Source organism: Acipenser ruthenus, chromosome 28, assembly GCF_902713425.1.
Source record: "Acipenser ruthenus chromosome 28, fAciRut3.2 maternal haplotype, whole genome shotgun sequence".
Classification (NCBI taxonomy): Eukaryota; Metazoa; Chordata; class Actinopteri; order Acipenseriformes; family Acipenseridae; genus Acipenser; species Acipenser ruthenus.
This window is the reverse complement of record NC_081216.1, coordinates 8510793-8530744: the sequence shown is the minus strand read 5'-3', so window position 1 is coordinate 8530744 and position 19952 is coordinate 8510793. Positions and strand designations below refer to the sequence as shown.

Sequence of the window (19952 nt, the reverse complement as noted above, 5' to 3'; positions counted from 1 at the left end):
AAGCTTTTTTTGTAAAATGAAAATCAAACTGTTACAGAACAAGTAGGAAACTGCAGAGGTTCATGTAGAAGCTCTTACATAAGTTATATGAAGCGTGGTAATGTCACTGTTCTATTTTCTTAATTTACCATGGTGGTAAATGCTTTGTGAATATGCCCTGCCACTTTTAATCCACTTTGAATATCTTTGTAGTTGCTAAATATTTGTAAATGTAAGCTGCCCGTTGATTGGATGTATTTTCAAATGTAAATTAGGATGGACTTATGGATATATATACCACAACAGACTAAGATTTAATCACACCCCCTCCCCACTGAAGATACCCAGTATATGTTCTAATGTTATACAGTTTGGGTGTTTCACATGAGCTTGGTAAGTAAACTGTATATTGTATGAGTCTGTACAATGTATATTGAACCAATGACTTTTGCCATCAGTTCAGCGAGGCAGCTCCCAAGAATTAAAAAGGCATATTTTTAAGATAAAAAATTATGTATCTACAAGAAGGGCTTATGTTGTATGTGTGATAAACAAGATATTATACACTGCTGTTATGGGTTCTGTCCCCTGTTGGTGCGATGAGATGAGATTAAAAGCTCTATTACTGCAAATACAAATAAGCATGTCTCTTTTGCATAGTGGTTCAGAGGCTTGTGTGTGGTCTGTGTGGCTGCAGGTTTGCTCCCAGCCTCAGTCCTTTTACACCTGTCCTGTGCAATGTGGAAGTTAAAAGTGAGTTGTAGTACACTGTCTAGACTCTAGTGTAATGGTTTAGCATGCTGCACTGTATTTATGGGAACGAAATAATACAAAAGACAGCCTGGCCAGTTCCTGGAGTGATCCTTTAGCTGGGCTTAGAGATGGAAATTTCAACAGAATAATAAGAGAGTCTAGATTCACTAATCATGTATTCCAGGGAAAAGGTTGCATTCACTTGGCTTTAAGTACAGATTTACTTGGTCCAGTGAGAACTTAAAAACTACTCATGTTTTTAAACTATGGGTTTACATGGCACAGTGGGCTAATACAATAGCATCTCATGTCTTTCACCTCTTGTTTGCCTGAGTTTGATTGAACAGCAAAGCTGTGAGAATTTAACACCCCCCTTTTCAATCCCGGTGTCACAGGAAATTGGTCGACTGGGAAATAAATTGACATTGTCTCTACTGCGCATACACGGATTTCTGAATTTAAAGTTTGTTGGAAATTCAATGAAGATACAGGATTGATTCGCTTTTTTCTTTTAAGAAATAAAAACAAAGTTACAGATAGTGTTTGTTTGTTTGTTTAAAAATGTGACATTTGTAATCTTTTATGGAAATAAATTTAAAACAAAGACGGTGATCAGACAGCCATAGACCAGTATACAGACTGTTCAACAATTAAGGATCACAGCCGGAAAATGCTGTCAGATGTGAACCCTCCCTTTAAATTCAGAAATTTGCGCGTGCGCAGTATAGCAACTTCCTGTGACACCGGCACTATTTTCTTTATTCCTTCCTGTCTAGTTCTCAGCATTATGTGTGTTTCTATAGTGGAAAGCTCAACATTATTTTGGTCATCCGAAAACACGAAAAATTGTTATTGAACACGTGTGATCTACTTCTTCTGTTATTCACAACATGTACAGTATATCGGTTAGGGTGGTGGAGCGAAGGGGGAACTTGAAGACCAGGTTTCATAACTGCCGAAGTAATTACATGTTTGTGTTGTGAGAGCTGTACTGCACTGTTGTGTAACTTGTTTTCAACGATTTAACAATTGCAATGCTACAATACCTGCAATTACTGCCTATGCTATTGAAGAGCTCTCCCATACATGTGAGTTCTTTAATGTTAGTCTTTAATATTACCAGCTTGTTTTTACTCCCCAAACTGTGCCCTCAGGTAACAGTAGTGATGACATTTGGATAATTTAGTTGCAGGCTCCTCCTGTCAACATACTGTACTTGTGCAGAACTTCTGCACAACCAGATTTGTTTAACGAGGCACGCATTTAAAAATAGCAATCAGTTCTACTTCATTATTATTACTATTTTAAGAAATGTATAGACTGTATATACATTATTATTATTATTATTATTATTATTATTATTATTATTATTATTATTATTATTATTATTATATGTGGTAAACTGTGATATTCCTATAAACTCTTGAGTTTAACAATCTCATTATCGTTTAGTAGGTACTTCGCAGCTCGCAAAGTGCCTCCTATTTTCTGTTCTGAATGCCCCTTTATCTAATCTCCATTTGTGACCCCTGGTCCTTGTTTCTTTTTTCAGGTTGAAAAAGTCCCCTGGGTTGACATTGTCAATACCTTTTAGAATTTTGAATGCTTGAATCAGATCACCGCGTAGTCTTCTTTGTTCAAGACTGAATAGATTCAGTTCTTTCAGCTTGTCTGCATACAACATGCCTTTTAAACCTGGGATAATTCTGGTTGCTCTTCTTTGCACTCTTTCTAGAGCAGCAATATCCTTTTTGTAAAGAGGTGACCAGAACTGAACACAATATTCTAGATGAGGTCTTACTAATGCATTGTAAAGTTTTAACATTACTTCCCTTCCCGATGTGAGATAGATGTCTGTGCTTTCCTGGTATGAGCTGTGTCACAGACACCTGCTAATGAGCTTTCAAATAAACCCTCTGCCATACTCCCTACCCCTTTCCCTTCTCAAGTCTTTCAAATTCAATACAGTTTAGTATAGAGAACTCAGTACAATACTGGGGATCAGACAGATAATCCAATATAGTCCAGTTTGAATGCAGTGAATTTTGTACCAGTTACCATTGCAGCAAGACAATTATTGGGGGTAAAATGAAAAACTACTCCCCCCCCCATGGTTTTGTATTCAATATAATAATAAAGGCATTGATCAAAATGTTTGTCTGCTTGGTTTTGTGATTTCGGTGAAGGCACTTGCCAATACAGCACCTGGATCTGCTTGACTTTGTTTCATATAATCTTGCTTTAGAATCAATGATTGAGTGTTTGAAGTTAGGGACGGGATATGTCAGCTACTGGACTGTGCAAATTGCTCAGGTGTATTTTTGGAAAATAAAAGCCATGCAATAAAAATAGGTTTACCAGTGGTGTTGAATCTGGGTTTCAGCTGTCCAGCTTTGTGAGTTGGAAGAATGTGATCTTTTACAGCTGTCCTGGTTTTATAGATGCCTCTAAGGACGCAGTTTTAAATTTGGGGTCACAGCCCCTGTACCACATTACCATTACCATGCCGCAAAGACTTGTAGAGGCACCAAAATGACATGATCTTTTTTTTTCTTGATCATTAAAAATAGATTGTGAAAAAGATATTGGCTTCATGATCAAACAATAACTAAATGTTGTCATTTATTTTTTTCATTTGATTGTTTTTATGAATGTGGCCTAGCGGTTAGAGTTTAAAACTGGACAGCAGTGGGTAGATCATTCATACAGTAAATGTAAACACTTAACAACATTGTTTCTAGTGTTGTGAGGGACTGGGAGGCAGTGTGACCTAGAGGTTAGAGCTGGGCCACTGTACCTGGAACCTTAGACCTCTGGTTCTAGTGCTTTATCTGGCCCCTATTCTATACTACCCTAATGCCCCTAATCAGTACCTCCTGTGCAATTCCTGTGTCCCTGTGCTGTACTGTATCCCTGTGCTGTGCTGTATCCCTGTGTTGTACTGTGCCCCTGTGCTGTACTGTGTCCCTGTGCAGTACTGTGTCCCTGTGCGATTCCTGTATCCCTGTGCTTTTCCTTTGTCCCTGTGCTGTACTGTGTCCCTGTGCTGTACTGTGTCCCTGTGTGATACTATATCCCTGTGCTGTACTGTGTCCCTGTGCTGTACTGTGTCCCTGTGCGATTCCTGTGTACCTGTGCTTTTCCTTTGTCCCTGTGCTGTACTGTGTCCCTGTGCTGTACTGTGTCCCTGTGTGATACTATATCCCTGTGCTGTACTGTGTCCCTGTGCTGTACTGTGTCCCTGTGCGATTCCTGTGTACCTGTGCGATTCCTGTATCTCTGTGCGATTCCTGTATCCCTGTGCTTTTCCTTTGTCCCTGTGCTGTACTGTACCCCAGGGCTGTACTGTGCCCCTGTGCTGTACCCTGTATCCGGTCCGTACCTGATGGCTGTGACAGGGTCTGCTGCTGCTGCAGCTGTTGCTGTTCCTGCAGACTCTGGCTGTCCACAGAGATTCCGCTGTCGCTATGCAGTTTCTCTCCCTCCGGAGATGGGGTCTGGTTCACTGTCCTGTTATTGGCTCCCTGTTTGTTCTGCTTGCAGCTGTTCCACCTGTAGGATGACGGTGGGGCGGGGTCAGTTTGGAGATAGGGTCTCTGAGAGACAGATAATTCAATGTAGGAATAAAGATTGATTCCCATTATGAGATGACTGAAACAACATCAGAATAAAGAACAGAGCAGGAAGAGGAGCTTTGTATATATACACAACATCAATGTGGACAAGGAAAGACTAAAACAGCTAGCAATAAGCATTCATCTAAGCATTTAAGGTAACTTTCAGGCTTCACTTTTTATACAATTGACCTAACTATAGTGTAATCTACCTGATTTGTTTTTGTGCTACTGTATATAAATATGCACCTTACAAAGAACCATACAGTAATCTACAGTAGTTTAGGGCTCAAGATTCTATATATACACTTTTCTACTCTGATGCATTATGAGCATCAACAATTTACTCAAAGCCTCCACTAGTGTTTTCTACTATTATAACAACCTTGACTTGCATAAGAAGGAAAAAGAATGAGTGAAATAGCTTGCATCACTCGATTTTCAAGGTGTGGTATCCGAAGCATAATCAACAAGTACAGAGAAACATCATCTGTAATTGATAAACCCAAGACTGGAAGACCCAAAAAGCAAGTACGAGCAATACGTGAAGATAATATCCTTAAGGAATACAAAGAAGGCAAGCGTTGAATTGACAACAGAACTGACAGAAGGCACAGGTGTCGTTGTCCATCCATCAACAGTACGAAGGTCACTCTTGAACTTAACTTCTGTTAAGAAAGGGAACAAGACTAAAAGGCTAAAATATGCCCCCCCCCTCCTCCCCCCCCCCCCCCAATACTGCCCCAGCTCCAGTGTGGCACTAACCCCCTTGCCCTTCTCAATACTGCCCCGGCTCCAGCGTGGCTCTTACTTCTTAAACACGATGAAGGCCACGAGTCCCAGCACCACGGCTGCTAGGATGGAGCAGTAGATGGGGATGAGTTTCTGGTCCATTCCGACACCGCCCATGCGGTTGGAGCTGGGGTTTGTGGTGGTCACAGTGTCCATAGGGGGAGTGATTTTGGGGATCCCTCCTCCCAAGGTGCTGTCTGTCATGTCCATTATGGGGGTGGGGGTGTAAAACCTGGGGTTCAGTTCTAGAGCAAAAAAGGACACTTGTTACTGATAGGGTTGGGACTATAATTGATTATCGTGATATTATTATTATTATTATTATTATTATTATTATTATTTATTTATTTATTTATTTATTTCTTAGCAGACGCCCTTATCCAGGGCGACTTACAATCGTAAGCAAATACATTTCAAGTATCACAGTACAAGTAATAATACAATTAAGAGCAAGATAAATACAATGACTTTGGTTCTAGCAAGTACAAGTGTGACAAAATACAATTCAATAATACAGCAGATAACAGTGTCAGTGATAGTTACATCAGGATATGAATAAATACAAAATACTACAGATTAAACACTTGGCAGATTACAGTACTCTGAAGTACAGGATTAAATGCAGTAAAATAGGGGGCAGATAAGAGCAAGTAAAGCGCATTTAAGGAAGGGGGATAAGTGTCCCAGGGGAAAAACAGAGGAGTTCAACAGGTGCTGTCTGAAGAGGTGAGTCTTAAGGAGGTGCCCGAATGTGGTCAGGGACTGGGCAGTCCTGACATCTGTAGGAAGGTCATTCCACCACTGCGGAGCAAGGGTGGAGAAGGAGCGGGCTCTGGAGGCAGGGGAGCGTAGAGGAGGTAGAGCTAGTCTTCTAGTGCAGGCGGAGCGGAGAGGTTGAGTGGGGGTGTAGGGAGAGATGAGGGTCTGGAGGTAGCTGGGTGCAGTATGGTCAAGGCATCTGTAGGCTAGTACAAGAGTCTTGAACTGGATGCGAGTGGTGATCGGGAACCAGCGGAGCGAGCGGAGCAGTGGAGTAGAGTGGGCGAAGCGAGGCAGAGAGAACACCAGGCGGGCAGCAGAGTTCTGGATGAGCTGGAGCGGACGGGTGGCAGACGCAAGGAGGCTAGCCAGGAGGGAGTTGCAGTAGTGATGATCTTAAAAAGGATTATCCCTAATCGTATATTCAGCGATCACTTCTAAGAGTGGTCTACTGAGATAATTTGTACATCTTACTTGTTCTTAAAGAAATGCTGTAGACCCACATAATTAATACTTGAATCATTGTTGGAGAGGTGTAGTATGGCTTTATTTGAAAAATAAATTTTCATTCTGATATTTTTGTATATTAATAAATGTGCTTTCTCCTTTCTCTCTGAGCTTTACAATATTTACCAGTCCTTTGCTGACTGTGCTTTATCACACTGCACTATGATTTTACTATGGAAAAAGCAGTGGTTTGTAAAATTAACAACACAAGTAATAATTTTCATTGTGATATATTTGTATATTATTTAAATTGCTTCATTATATATTTTTTAAACGTGAATTTACTTTTTCACTCTCTCAACACTTGTTGGAAAGGAGTGCACAGTAGTTCTGCCAAAAATCCAAAACAGTAGAGTTATTTACTGAGCAATGCAGTACATGATTTTTGCCAGAACAGCTGGTATATAAAATAATAATAGTTCCATTTAGTAAATAATGAAGCCAGATTCTGTAATAAAAGTGCGCTAGTGTATAGTAATTAAAGTAGCTCTTTTTGAACTGCATGTGTTTAGAGACAGTTTAGACCTCTCAGCGTGAGAAACATGATCCACTACCAAGAGTAACAGTAAGACAGGGGGCTCATTTTTGAAAAGTATGGAACAAATGTAATAGTATAAACCAGCTAGAATTGCAAATAGCACACTATCTTCTCTAAATTGTTGCTTGTTGGTACTATTACCAATTTGTATATCCTGTGGAGATTTTTAAACAAAAACGAATTGGGGGTTTAATTAGGTGTAGACCTCTCGTTAAGGGTTAGACTCTGCATTTCCTCTAAACCTCTGCTACCAATCGAGTTCACAATTCATTTAACAACGAATATTTCAAGTAGCATAACATAAAAAATAAAAAATGGTTACATGACATTTAACATTACAGTTATTAACTTTAAAGCAGCCTACATATTTTTCACATTCATATAACATGATTTTTTTCGTTACATTACAAAAAGAAAAAGAAAAAAAAGAAGCAATTTGTGCTTGATAACGGGGTTTACAACACCAAGGTAAAACATTCACTGCTAGAAACAGCGTTAACATTAACACACCACTTAGATTGGTTTTTTTTGCTTCAGAAACGCTGCTTTGTTGCACCTGATAAAGTTATTTTGCTGTTACAGAGTTCCTGAAACAGCCCTGTTCTATATTACTTTCCTCCTGTTGCCAACAAGTCACCTTGGAGTACAAACGCCTGACAAACATATCTTCCTGCTTCAATGCCATTAAAATAGTGGATGTTACATTCCTCCATAGTAATGCTCACAATGATAGAAAGCCATACACCTAACATTGCCTGTAGCTTGTATTCAACGCCTGTCTCTCAACTACTTCACAGTCAAGAATGAACCAATTACCCTATTAACAAGTAAGAAACACTCTTCAAATACTAAATAATAACATTTACAAAGTGAAAACAATTAAATGTGACATTAAAAATCTCCATGGGGCATAAATGTAATCTTGAGGATGCATTAGTTAGACCTCCTGTCTTGTTACTTCAAGTACTTGGCTGACACGAGGTCTGACTAATTAATTCATCCTGGCCTTTGAACTTGATTCAGATTAGAGCCTCTGTGTTTAAGCATGGGGCTGACTGCAATCAAGCAATTTACAATATCACTAGAACAAGAACTTCAGAACACTCTTATAAGAAACCAAGTTAGGTACTTGGATTGCATTGCACTGATGGAAGGAAACGTTTGTTTAAAAAAGGAGTTTGCTGCTGCTAACAGATGGCTACTACAACCCAACTCCCTCTCAATAGGGATTTGGACCTTATTTTGTTGTCAAGTTATGGCAGTGACACGGTATTGATGACTATGTATATACAACAGAGGTGCACAAACCGATTATTGGGATCAAGCTGTCTACCATTCTAAGTGAAACAACTGACGCAACAGCTGCTTGGTTTTGTGTGGACTGCTGTTCTACACAGAGTCTAAGAAAAGCAGCACTCCACACACATCCAAGCAGCTATCACCTTCAATGGTAAATTAGCCTGATCAACACCAAGCACCCTCACCTGATTGTCAGCACCTTTCTGAACAATCGAATAATTTGTTCACGCTGCACTAGTATACAGACACTCATTTGAATGAGTGTCCATAAAAATACAGCATTTCTGCTGAACCAGGGCCATTGTGCAATCATTATTGCATACCCATGGGGCTCCTATAATTTCTGGGAATGCCGTGGTATGCTAATGACTGGGGTAGAGTTTCCAGAGACTTTGCAAATATTGCTATATGACGCCTATGAGAATAAAACAGTGCTGAGCATCTCTAGGAGTGACAGGGGCCTGGATGCAGCTGCTCTGGCACGGTCTTCTCTTTGAGACTCTATAATTTATATATTCAGCAGGATAAAGAAAATAATAATTAATAATCTAGTCATACAGTTGTTGGGATACAAATAATAACAAAATAAACATATTACTGTCTCTATTATTGCATCGTTTGCAGCGTACCCTCAGAAACTGTGCGTCAGACAAACCTTCTTCTAAACGAGAGTGGCAGGATAAGTGACCTAATTGAAGAACATTGCCCAACTCTCAAGTAGAAGGCCACAGTGACTCAGCACAAGGGAGGCTGCTGACTGGAACGGCACTTTCTGTACCGCTGTCGCAGCTAAACTGAGCACCCTCATATAGTACAGTAGTTAATTCCATGTTTACCGTCATTCCTAAACCATACAAACTGGTGACTGTGAAACCGTACAAGCAGATGAGAAATAAAGAGATGGACCGGAGCTGCTGTGTCCCAATGTATACTAGGAGTTCACTTCTTTGGAAGTCTAGCTTCATGCAGAGGCATCTCAATTAAATTAGTGCAGACTTCCAAGAGTTGGATCAGACACCATTCGGAACATCATAATCCTCTTTGTTACAATGGTTCATCCTCACATTCCATTGGTCAACAAAAGCCATTGCCAACATGTGGCACAGATGTTTTAGTGCAAGCTGTACTGAAGGTTGTTGCTCATGTGACAATGAGAAGTAGATTTTCCATGGTGAATAACATTCTTAATATTGAATTGTGTGGGTCGGGAAGGTGTGAGGTCCTAATATCTGCCACACAAAAGAGAAATAAATCTGGGGTCAGGTTCTAATGAGCTGGACACATAGCTTTATCCTACCAGAAGACATTCTTGCATATTCAGTTAGCATGTGTATAGGCACACACAAACATATTGGAGTGTTTGACCATTCATACAGTATTGTGTATCTGTGTTGAATAGAAATAGTGTGAGCCTGGGTTAGTCTCTCTCTCTCTGCTCGCTTTCTCTCTCTCTCTCTCTCTCTCTCTCTCTCTCTCTCTCTCTCTCTCTCTCTCTCTCTCTCTCTCTCTCTCTTCTCAACTATGAAAAGAGAGGCTAGCTGTTGAGATCTAAGCTTGCACTGATAATAAAGTGAGGAGCTCTGTGAGAGTTTGCTCTATGTATTATTAAATTACTCTTCATTACTTTGAATTTTCTCAAATAAACCTCTGTCACAAAGGGATTCATTAAAAAGCTTGATTTTCAAAGCCAATTGCAAAGCAGTCAGATTCTGTACCAGCACATAGAAGCTCATGCTAACACTATTGAGGATGAAAAACGTTATATTGGAAACTAGTCAGAATTAGATCACATTGATCTAAATACTACTAAATGTAAATCAATGAAAAAGGGCAGATTTGGCTTTTTACATATATTTTTTTTTACAGTAGATCCATGACTGTTTAGATAAGAAACATAAAACTTTTTTCAGGAACAGTGGCTTGAAACCTGGTTCAAGGATACCGGGAGACCTAGTTTGACCAAGTCTCCCCTGATGTGCCATGCAGTGGCTTGAAACCTAGTCTCTTGAAACCAAGTTCCAAGCCACAAAGTGGCTTCATGTTCCCTCAGCTTAAGACCACAACTCTAGCCACTAGTTGAGGCATCATCTCAAACCCCACACAACTACCCCCATACAAAAACCATTGAAACCAAAAAACTCCAGAATGCTAAATGTTAAATATCATGCCCTTAAAAGATGATTTATTGGCAGCATTCAAATCACTGCAATATAGCTGTGTTCTGCTAATGGTTCAGGTAGGGTTGCTCTAACACTGCAGTGTTGGTGACACACACTCCCAGTTCTTCAGCTCTACAAGGCCACAAAGCCTCCTTCCAAGTCCATCAGCACTAACCATGAGGTCACACTGCCTTGCTCACTCCTTGTCCCTCAGCTATAGCTACTAGGCCATTCTACCTCCCTTCCAGTCCCTCAGCTATAACTACTAGGCCACACCATCCCTTCCTCCCAGTCCCTCAGCTCAAATTACTTGGTCATCCTGCCTTCCTCCCAGTCCATCAGCTCTAAGCGCAAAGCAGCACTGGCTCCCGGTCCCCAAGCTCTAACCACTAGGATACATCCCCAGCTGTCTATTCTCAGCACACTAAACCTCTTCACTGTTGGGTCTACAGTGCTGTTGCTCTGCGTCTCAAGACTTAATGATCATGAAAGCATTCCACTAACCCTCCTGTTCTCCCACCAGCACTGCACTTTGATGAGCACAAACAAATACCTCACCCCTGACCCCAGACTCCTCTGTTTTCAACAACAATACTCCACTGCCCTCGCGATGGCTTTTAGAGTTATGAAACGTGTTAAAAGAGAGAGTTCTTTTTTGTTTTACAGTTTTATGTAAGCCTGTCTTCAGCAGAGTTACACATGAGAACAATATGCATTCACACTGATGCTTTGATCACCAGCTAAACAGGGCTATAAAACAAACCACAGTCTCGGTTTATGCATCTTGCCTAAAGCAATCCCCCCTCTCTCTCTCTGAGTGCCTTTCTAACACATAATTCACAGTTCTGTAAGTCAAAAGACTCTATTTTCATGAATAACCATAATAAGCCTGGTGGAGCAGGATTCAGAGGGCTCTTTGTTGCTGTGTATTGAGTGCTCATCTTCTTCTATCAAGCGAATGGCTCTGATTTGAGGCCTGATAGGGGTTTTGTTCCGACGAGAGAGCAAACAGAAGATAAATCCAAAGTGCACTGATTAGGACTTTGGTTGCGCAGAGCTGAGAACCCTGCTCTGTTCACTACCGCTGCACTGGTAGCAAGACTCAATCAATTGACTAAAAGCAATTTGCAGAACTTAAATTTGCATTTACACTGTCTTTGTGTTGTTTTCTTATGACCAAGGTTGATACATTATGTAGCAGGGGTTACAAAGAAGCCATAGAAAAGGATCACATCAAATCAGTATGTGTGCTTCCTAAAAAGACACAGACAGAAGAAACTGTAAACTGTAAAATGCAAAGCATTGCATTTAATTAAATAATGGAGCAGCATCAGTCGGTAACTTTGGGAATGATGACACCTCTAGTAAAGCTCTGCTACTTGATCACTAAACTTCTGTCTCTGCAAAATGCCCAAACCAGTCTGAAGGCAGGTTTGAATCTGCTCATTACAGAGCCAGCCACACATTAACACTGTAGCGGTTGATCTGGACAATTAAATTGTGTGCTGCAGGCTTTAGGCAAGACTGAACGATGGTGAATGGAGCTGCTCTTGATAATGTGTGCTTGTACATTGTTGTTTAATAGCCCGTTGTAAAACACCTCCCTTCCAAACTGCAAGGCAACATAGAGATACCAGCAAGGCAGTCGACATTCAGGTACATTAGTCTTTATCTTATTTTATAATACACACTGTCTCCTGATAATACATGGTACATGCCTTGTAATAGTGTTTAAAATTAAGAATTTTGAGTAGCTCAGTGGTTAGTTAAAATACTGGGCTGCAGTGTGGAAGGCAGTGGGTTTGAATAGCTCAGTGGTTAGAGAAAGAAAGAAAGAAAGAAAGAAAGAAAGAAAGAAAGAAAGAAAGCGTTGGAGTGGAGAAACTTCACAAACTATCACAACAGGTGGTGATGTAAATATTCGTGGAATGGAAAAGCCCTGACATGCTTTTTAATCCACCCAGGCCTTGAGGGTGTATAACAACAGCGAGGGTTCCCATACTCCTCTCTGCTGAGACAAGCTGCTCAGGTTACTGTTAGACATGCACAGCCACCCTTCACCACTCACCATTAGCTAAGAGCCTTTTCTAATTAGCTTGCCCAATGAACCTGAGGAATGTTACAAAGTGTGAACACAGCTGAGTTGACCTGCTCCCATCAGACACGTAGGGGGTAGGAATGAAGGTGGGTTTAGTGTGGATGGTGCCTGGAGGCAAGGTTCACTGTCAGCAGAGGAATGTATCAGCTGTCAGGTGAATCGACACTTTCAGATGTTTTGAATGGTCGTGATGGTGGCTTTGAGCCTGTGTGTGTGTGTTTGTTAGACTGGTTTAGGAATCTCAGAAGCTCAAAGCTACCAAATAAGCGCTTGAAGAATTCCATCACCCGCTGATTCTGGTCCTCCTATTTAATTCAATAGACAGCATAGGGAATTGGGTGTTCCCTAATAACAGTTTCCCAAAGTGTAATAAAGCATAGCGAAAGCACGGTACAGCATAGCAAAGTATGGTAAGTCATAGAGAGGTATGGTAAAGCATATCATATGAAAAAAAAGGGTAAACTATGGTACATTTAAAGTAATTTTTAAAGCACTTGTCAGTGTTGTTGGTAAGCTTCTTAACTCTGCAACTGTATGCAAGTAAAAATAAAAATCATAATCTACATTTACCTTCAAAATAGTTATTATTATTATTATTATTATTATTATTATTATTATTATTATTAACATTGAAAAGATTCTGATATGAACTCTCATCATCTTTGAGCACAATGCAGAGAGAGAACGGAGGTACATGTCAGAGCATTTTATAAACAGAGAAACAAACTCCCAGACTGCAGAACAAATATTATTGTTTTGTGGACTCCACTATGTCTCTGACTTAGAGTTATTGGTGATTCCATGAAATCAGATACCAAGCATGAAAAAAACATTTCCTCTTACTAATATGTTGAGGCAAGATACATGAGCTAAAACTGAGTCAAAGACAGTGGAAATAAAGTCCAGGGAAAACAAAACAAATACAACAGTGAAAGCAAAGCCAATGAGAGGTAAGATACAGTATTTTTTTCAATTGGATTCTGCAGATGTGATCTTTAGCATTGCAGAACTTGCAATCTGCTCATTATGTTCACAATCACATGAGGATGTTCACAATCACATGTTCATAAACGCAGCTAAAAAATAATCAAGTCAAGGCATCACAAGGAGCTATGGGAAAGCAATATGAGGACTTCTGAACAAAGGCCCTGTTGTTTTTATCCTGAACCCGTGCCTTTGTGGTTGGGATAGGTGAATCAGAAACACGGGGTAGCCTCTCAGACCTGGGCTTAGGTTACAGACTAACACGTTTGTGGTGGTGAACAAGATTAGTAATGGAGTCAAATATTAGTCATGTGAAATGTACACTGCATGGTCACTTTGTTAGGACCTGTACATTACATTGTGTTGGGCCAATGTCTGCCCTGATCACAACCTTGACACGACGTGGCATTGAAACCACAAGGTGCTGGAAGGTGACTTTAATAAGTCACGCAATTGGTGCATGTAGGCAAAGGATCGTTATGAGGAATTAATACAGTTAAATAACACATTTAGACCTGCCACTGTTTAGATAATTAAAATAGAGCCCACTGGCTCCGATTTCATAAACTGGGAAGAAACACAGCTACTAGGGAGAGGTGATGGAAGGGGGCTGGGAGAGGAACATCTGATGTGATTCACGCAATGGAGGTCATGCTAAGAAACCGGATACAGCAGATGCAGGACAGCTGATCTCATGTATTGATCATAGCACTGCTGGGTGAGTCTGTCGGGGACTCCATTCATTGCCATTGCGAGACAGATCACTGCAGGGTGTCTGTCCAGGACTCTGCACTGTGTGCCATTGCGAGACAGATCACTGCAGGGTGTCTATCCAGGACTCTGCACTGTGTGCCATTACAGGACAATAACAGTCACACTGCACCTTGACACAGTCATGTTTAAGTTAGGAATATGTTTGTTAAAATGTGTCTTACTTTACCATGCAACTCTTGTGCTTGTGTGGCTTCATCCTTTTAGCTAATTGAAACACTGCTATAAATTTCCTGTGACAGCTGTATGATAGGGCACAAGACACATTGATCTTTAGTCTTTCTGTCTATCTGGGGGTATGCTGTCTATCTATCTATCTATCTATCTATCCATCTATCTATCTATCTATCTGTCTATCTGTAAACTTTTGTAAACTGAAATCTTAGTGGCCTAAATTGAAGTGAATACCTACATAAGACAAAGGCATACAACTATTCCACTAATTGCTTTTAAAAAGGAAAAATATCAAACAGAGAAACAACCATGCCATGCTTTGCAATCACATTCCCTCTTGGCCCCTGTGGTTCTTATTGTACTGTGGTTCTTATTGTACTGTTGACCTCGTCATCAAAGGACGAGCTGTGGCACCTACTTTGTAACAAGAAATAAAACCTCTAAATTCAATAAGTTCATCATAAAGAAAATAAAAAAATACCACTGTCAGTAACATTTCATAAAGCCAGCTCTCTCCTATTTTAAATGAACACATTATTCTGTATATAAACACATGTTATCAATCAGTCTGAATTTCTAAAGCAATGCTGAAATTGTGATAGAAATGTGTATCTTTCACTATTTGTGTGACCTTTAGACTTTCCTGCAGAACACTTTGCATTTTGTGAGTCTGGGAACATGTCTACTACAGATTTTCTGAACTAGTCACAACATGTAAAGGTCTTTGCATGTGTAACTTTCTTGATCTTTGTTTTTCTTTTGGCAACAAAAGATGTTATTGAAGCTTTTTGCTGCTTTTGTGATCTCTCGTGCTTACCACAAACATCATCATTCTTTCTGTCCCACCGTTAAAATCAGTCCTGCATAGTTTACAGAAAGTATGTATTTTTCCAACGTTGCTTCGGATTATGTGAGAATATGTTATGGACCAAGAAGCTTGCAATTTGCATCTATATATAGCTATATATAGATATATAGTTTTTTTTTACCGGACGAGGAGGGCTTAGAGCACGCACAGCCATCATAGATGGTCAACTATGTGAGCTTGCCTTGTGCACTGAATGCATGCCTGCCACAGGGTCCTAAACCCTGCTAGGTACAGACGGAGATTGCAGTAACCATAGACTGTATATGCCTTTTCCAGAAATGTAAGGTCTGCTGATAAAAAGGGGTTTAACAGCGGAGTTTTCAACAAAATACGGGAGAAGATCTGTCCCGGGAGTTATCTGGGAGAAGTATCCAAAAGATGGGAGAGTCCCGGCAAATAAGGGAGAGTTGACAGGTCTGCTTATCAATTTAGCATTCACTATCTATATTCCACCCTGCACATTTATGTTGTTTTGCAGGTAAAGGTGACTATTTTGTCTGCCTGTCTATAAGTAAGTACAGTGATTCACACTGAATATGATCCCATTCTTCTCTGAATGCAAGTACAGCTGTTTATCTGTAATCAATCTCTTTCACTTACACACTTACAATAGGAAATCAGCACATGTGGCTCTGCCAGCTCTGGAAGCAGGGAGCCCAAGACAGTCAGCTGCCGTCTAGCTCTGTGTCTGCCTGCACATTCCTTGGCTGCTGGCCATGCGTCACTACATTGACCCTCAAGCCTGTGGGCAGTAGGCACTGGACTGCCATTGACCAGCCGAGACCACAAACCACTGTACCAGTCTAAACACCCCGGAGAAATCCCAGGAATTTACTGCTGAAAATTAGACTGAAAAGATGAGAGGAGTCAAATGCTGCATGAATATTTCATTCCCTGCCTAGCTTTATGAATTGCACAGCACAGTACAGCACAAGTAATATGCAGCAAAGCTTGGTGTGCCATCAGACTATTATTACTGAGATTGCTGAAGATAATGGGTTAATGGTTGGTTTGAAGGAGGAGGTCAAGGGTTATAACACCAAACAACTCTTTAGCAAAGTGTTTTACACCACCTAAGTTTCACCTTTTTTGATAAATAAACTGATATCTCAGGAAGTTACAGTAAGGCCTCCACCTAAGTTTTTTTTTTTTTTTTTTACTAGCTTCCAAACAGTTCCTGGATACAAGTCTTATATCTAAAAAAAAACTGTTAACAGAGTATAAAAATAGATGGGCCAAATATATATTAAATATAATTAGCCTACACTTATTTTGTATAGTGTAGGCAAATTATTTCATAGTCAATATTTCTTCACAGCGTTTTCCATACACAGTTACTGTAAATGCTATACACATACATTTGTATACACAAACACATATTCCACTTTCTCATTTTTTTGCATGTGTATAATCCTATGTTGGCCCACTTCTTCACACAAAGAGTGGTGAAGGTATGGAATAGCCATGTTGTTGATGCAGAATCACTGAGATCCTTTAAGACTCGACCTGACAGTTTTGAGATCAATTAGCTACTGGGAAGCGGACGAGCACTGATGAGCTGGCCTCCTCTCATTCGTAGATTTTCTCATGTTCTTATAATTTACTGAACTCCAGTGACTGGCCACAGCTGAAGCTCAGGTCTGTCTAAGCCTGCCCAAGCCTGTAAGGGCAGGGCAATGATGGTCTGTAAATTGAACGCCATGATGACCTCTGGCCTTAGCCCTTGAGCTTGCTGTTGTTCCGTTTGTCTTGATTGAAGGACAGTGCTGCCTTTCACTCCCAGACCCTCTATCAATACCCGCATGGGGACTCCTCACTGACCTAACCTTTCTCTTCTCCCCTTGCAGATTCTGCCAGAACCTTTGCTAAGTTCACTTTCTATTTTTAACAGACAGCACCATGCTAGTTGTCGATTGATCCATTGACCCCTGACAATGGTTAATTACATTTTTGAGCAGACATCGCCATGGCACCTTTTTATTGATAATTGTTAGAGAAATGTCACCAAGTTTAGCTGCATTGAATGGAATTAAGCACACACATGTGTAAGGATTTTGAATCTCTTGCTTCCCTGACATTGTAGTGCTTTAGCTTGGCACATGGCCCCAAATACACCCATGTTGGAGTGACTGGCTTTTTATAACTCAGAGTGCAGCTGTGACTGCAGAGGGATGATAAAACCTTTGTTTCTGCTTAATAAGCTGTGTTGAGCCTATGTACAAACCATAATCAAACCAATTAAAATGGGTTCTAAAACCACTTACTTTTGTTAAAAGTGACATGCTATTACTTTAGGTAAGTGTCACAGAATGCATAATAACACACTATACAATTGGAACAATTTCTGATAACCACGCACCGTGTGGGGGGCAGTGTACACATTGTTCTAGTTAAATGGCACAAGCTCTTATTGTTTCATCAGCCTTTGTTCCTTTTTATTATACAAACCGTTACTTATGCTTCCCATTTAATTGATGAAGGAAGTGAAAAATCATTTAAACTGTCTGTAAACGTTGTGTGATTTTCCTGTGTTTAATGTAAGCTCTGAATCAACGCAGGGTTAATAAACTCTTAAAATTAAGCTGTACATAGCTGGTGCACATCAGCAGTTTGCAGTCACCAGCCTTGTCGTTCGACCTTGTGATGCGTGGGTATAGCGCTTTGCTGCCTGCGAGAATTGAGCAAAACTCATACCATTGTTCTTAAATGTAACTTCTTGTTATCTGGGTTTCTGCTGACCATGGTGAAGTGAAGAAGAAACACAGATGTTAACTTTCAGCTTAGTCTCACACCATGCATCATGCTAGAGAAATAAGACCAAATTTGGTCAAGGAAATTGCGTCAGCTAGCTGTAATATCTGTGCTGTACGAAGTAATTTCTTGACTCAGTTCAATAACATCTGCACTGATGCCAGCCGAGAAACTAACATCTCTGTGCCATGCCAGCTCAGAAAAAAGCCAACATCTCTGACGCCATGAAAGCTCAGCTCAGCTCAGAAGTAAATAACATCTACACTGATGACAGCTCAGAACACCACCACTGACGCCTGTATGACATTGATGTTCCTGTGTTCAATTGTTCTTTGCAATAAAGTTTACTATTTACTTTTACAAACTGAAGTCTGAATTATTATTTTTGGAGAAGGATTTTATTTCTTACATATGTACCCTGCAGAAATCTGTGACATTTAGTTAAATAACATTAAAGTTACATTTCCCTCGTATAGGGAGAGATACAAAACAAATCTGGAGGAAAGCTGCAGTAATTATACAAAATAAAACAATTACTGATTGTTTCATGAAGTTACTGGATATTTAATTTGCTTGAATTCCTAAACGTTTTAGTTGTTAACAGTATCAATTATAAATCACTTTAAGAAATCAACCTGTTTTAATTACTTGATCGTGTGATTTTTAATTTAATTAGCCATATGTCTCATTGTAACAGAAATCATTTTTTCAGCTTTGCGGTCCTCTTGTCCAAACTACACATGGACAGTAAGAGACACCCTAAACACGCTGAATAAACTTATAGTAAAGAAATGAATTACTGCATTTAATCATGTACTTTAGAGTACTGTAATCTGTCACAAGTGTTATTTAATCTGTAGTATTTTGTATTTAATTATATCCTGATGTAACTATCACTGACACTGTTATCTGCTCCGTTATTGAATGGTATTTTGTTATACTTGTACTTGCTAGAACCAAAGTATTTTTGTCTTGCTCCTAATTGTATTATTACTTGTACTGTGATTCTTGAAATGTATTTTTGTTTACAACTGTAAATCGCCCTGGATAAGGGCGTCTGCTAAGAAATAATTAATAATAATTCCTTAATTGTATTGTAAAAATGAATTCATTTGATTATTAAAAATGACTATTATTTTAAATAACTACAAATAGTTATTCTGCTATTTTGAAGGGCTTCTAAAAACATCTGAAGTATCTTTAAGTTTATTTTGTTTAGGATTAGATTCAGATGATCCACTAAACCACCCTCCCACTCACTGTGTGACCTCCAGGAGCAAATAATTTATCCTCCTTGGGTGTTGCTGTGCCACTCCAGCCTTGATGAAACACACTAGTGTGATACATGTCCACCCTGGTGCTGATCTTTGACCCTCAAGCAGAAGAACATTAGTCTCTTGACAGCTGTTAGCTCACACAAGGATTAGAACGTCTTGTTGGGCTAAAGAAATTGCATTTATGATCTATGCAATGACACCCATGAAATTGGAACTGGGTTTGGATGGATACCCCATCGTTCAGTGGCAGAGACCTCCCGTGCAAGGCCAGTCAGACACTGTTCTTCTCTAAGTGATGATATTTTAATTGCTTCCTCTTCTGTGTCGAAGACCCTAGTCAGTGGACCTCTGCAGTCAGCATGTTTACAAGGCACATGAAATCCTGTTCAAATGTCATCTTGTAAACTGTGTGTAATGAGATCTGAGGATCAGGTTTAGTCGAGTTTCTGATTTCTCCACGATATCAGCTCAGGATAACTAGGCCAGAACACTAGCACATTTTAAGAAGCAGGTCTTCAGGGTGTTTTGGATAGAGATAGAGATCTTAATAGTTTAGAGTATTATGCCTAAACATTTAACCATTGTCAAGAATATGCAAATATCGGTTTTAGCCAGAGTGTTTACATAGT

The 19952-nt window shown here is 39.9% G+C and overlaps 1 protein-coding gene across 1 annotated transcript in view; it reads right to left on the bottom strand.

Annotated features, from left to right (window-relative positions):
• Positions 1 to 19952, bottom strand: part of LOC117434849 (tumor necrosis factor receptor superfamily member 16-like) — a 59847-nt gene that overhangs the window by 6084 nt on the left and 33811 nt on the right. The window contains exons 4-5 of the mRNA XM_034057521.3: positions 5158 to 5383; positions 4115 to 4284 (exon numbers count right to left, since the gene is read on the bottom strand). Of these exons, the coding sequence (XP_033913412.3) occupies positions 4115 to 4284; positions 5158 to 5383 (396 nt within the window). The remainder of the gene's footprint in view (positions 1 to 4114; positions 4285 to 5157; positions 5384 to 19952) is intronic.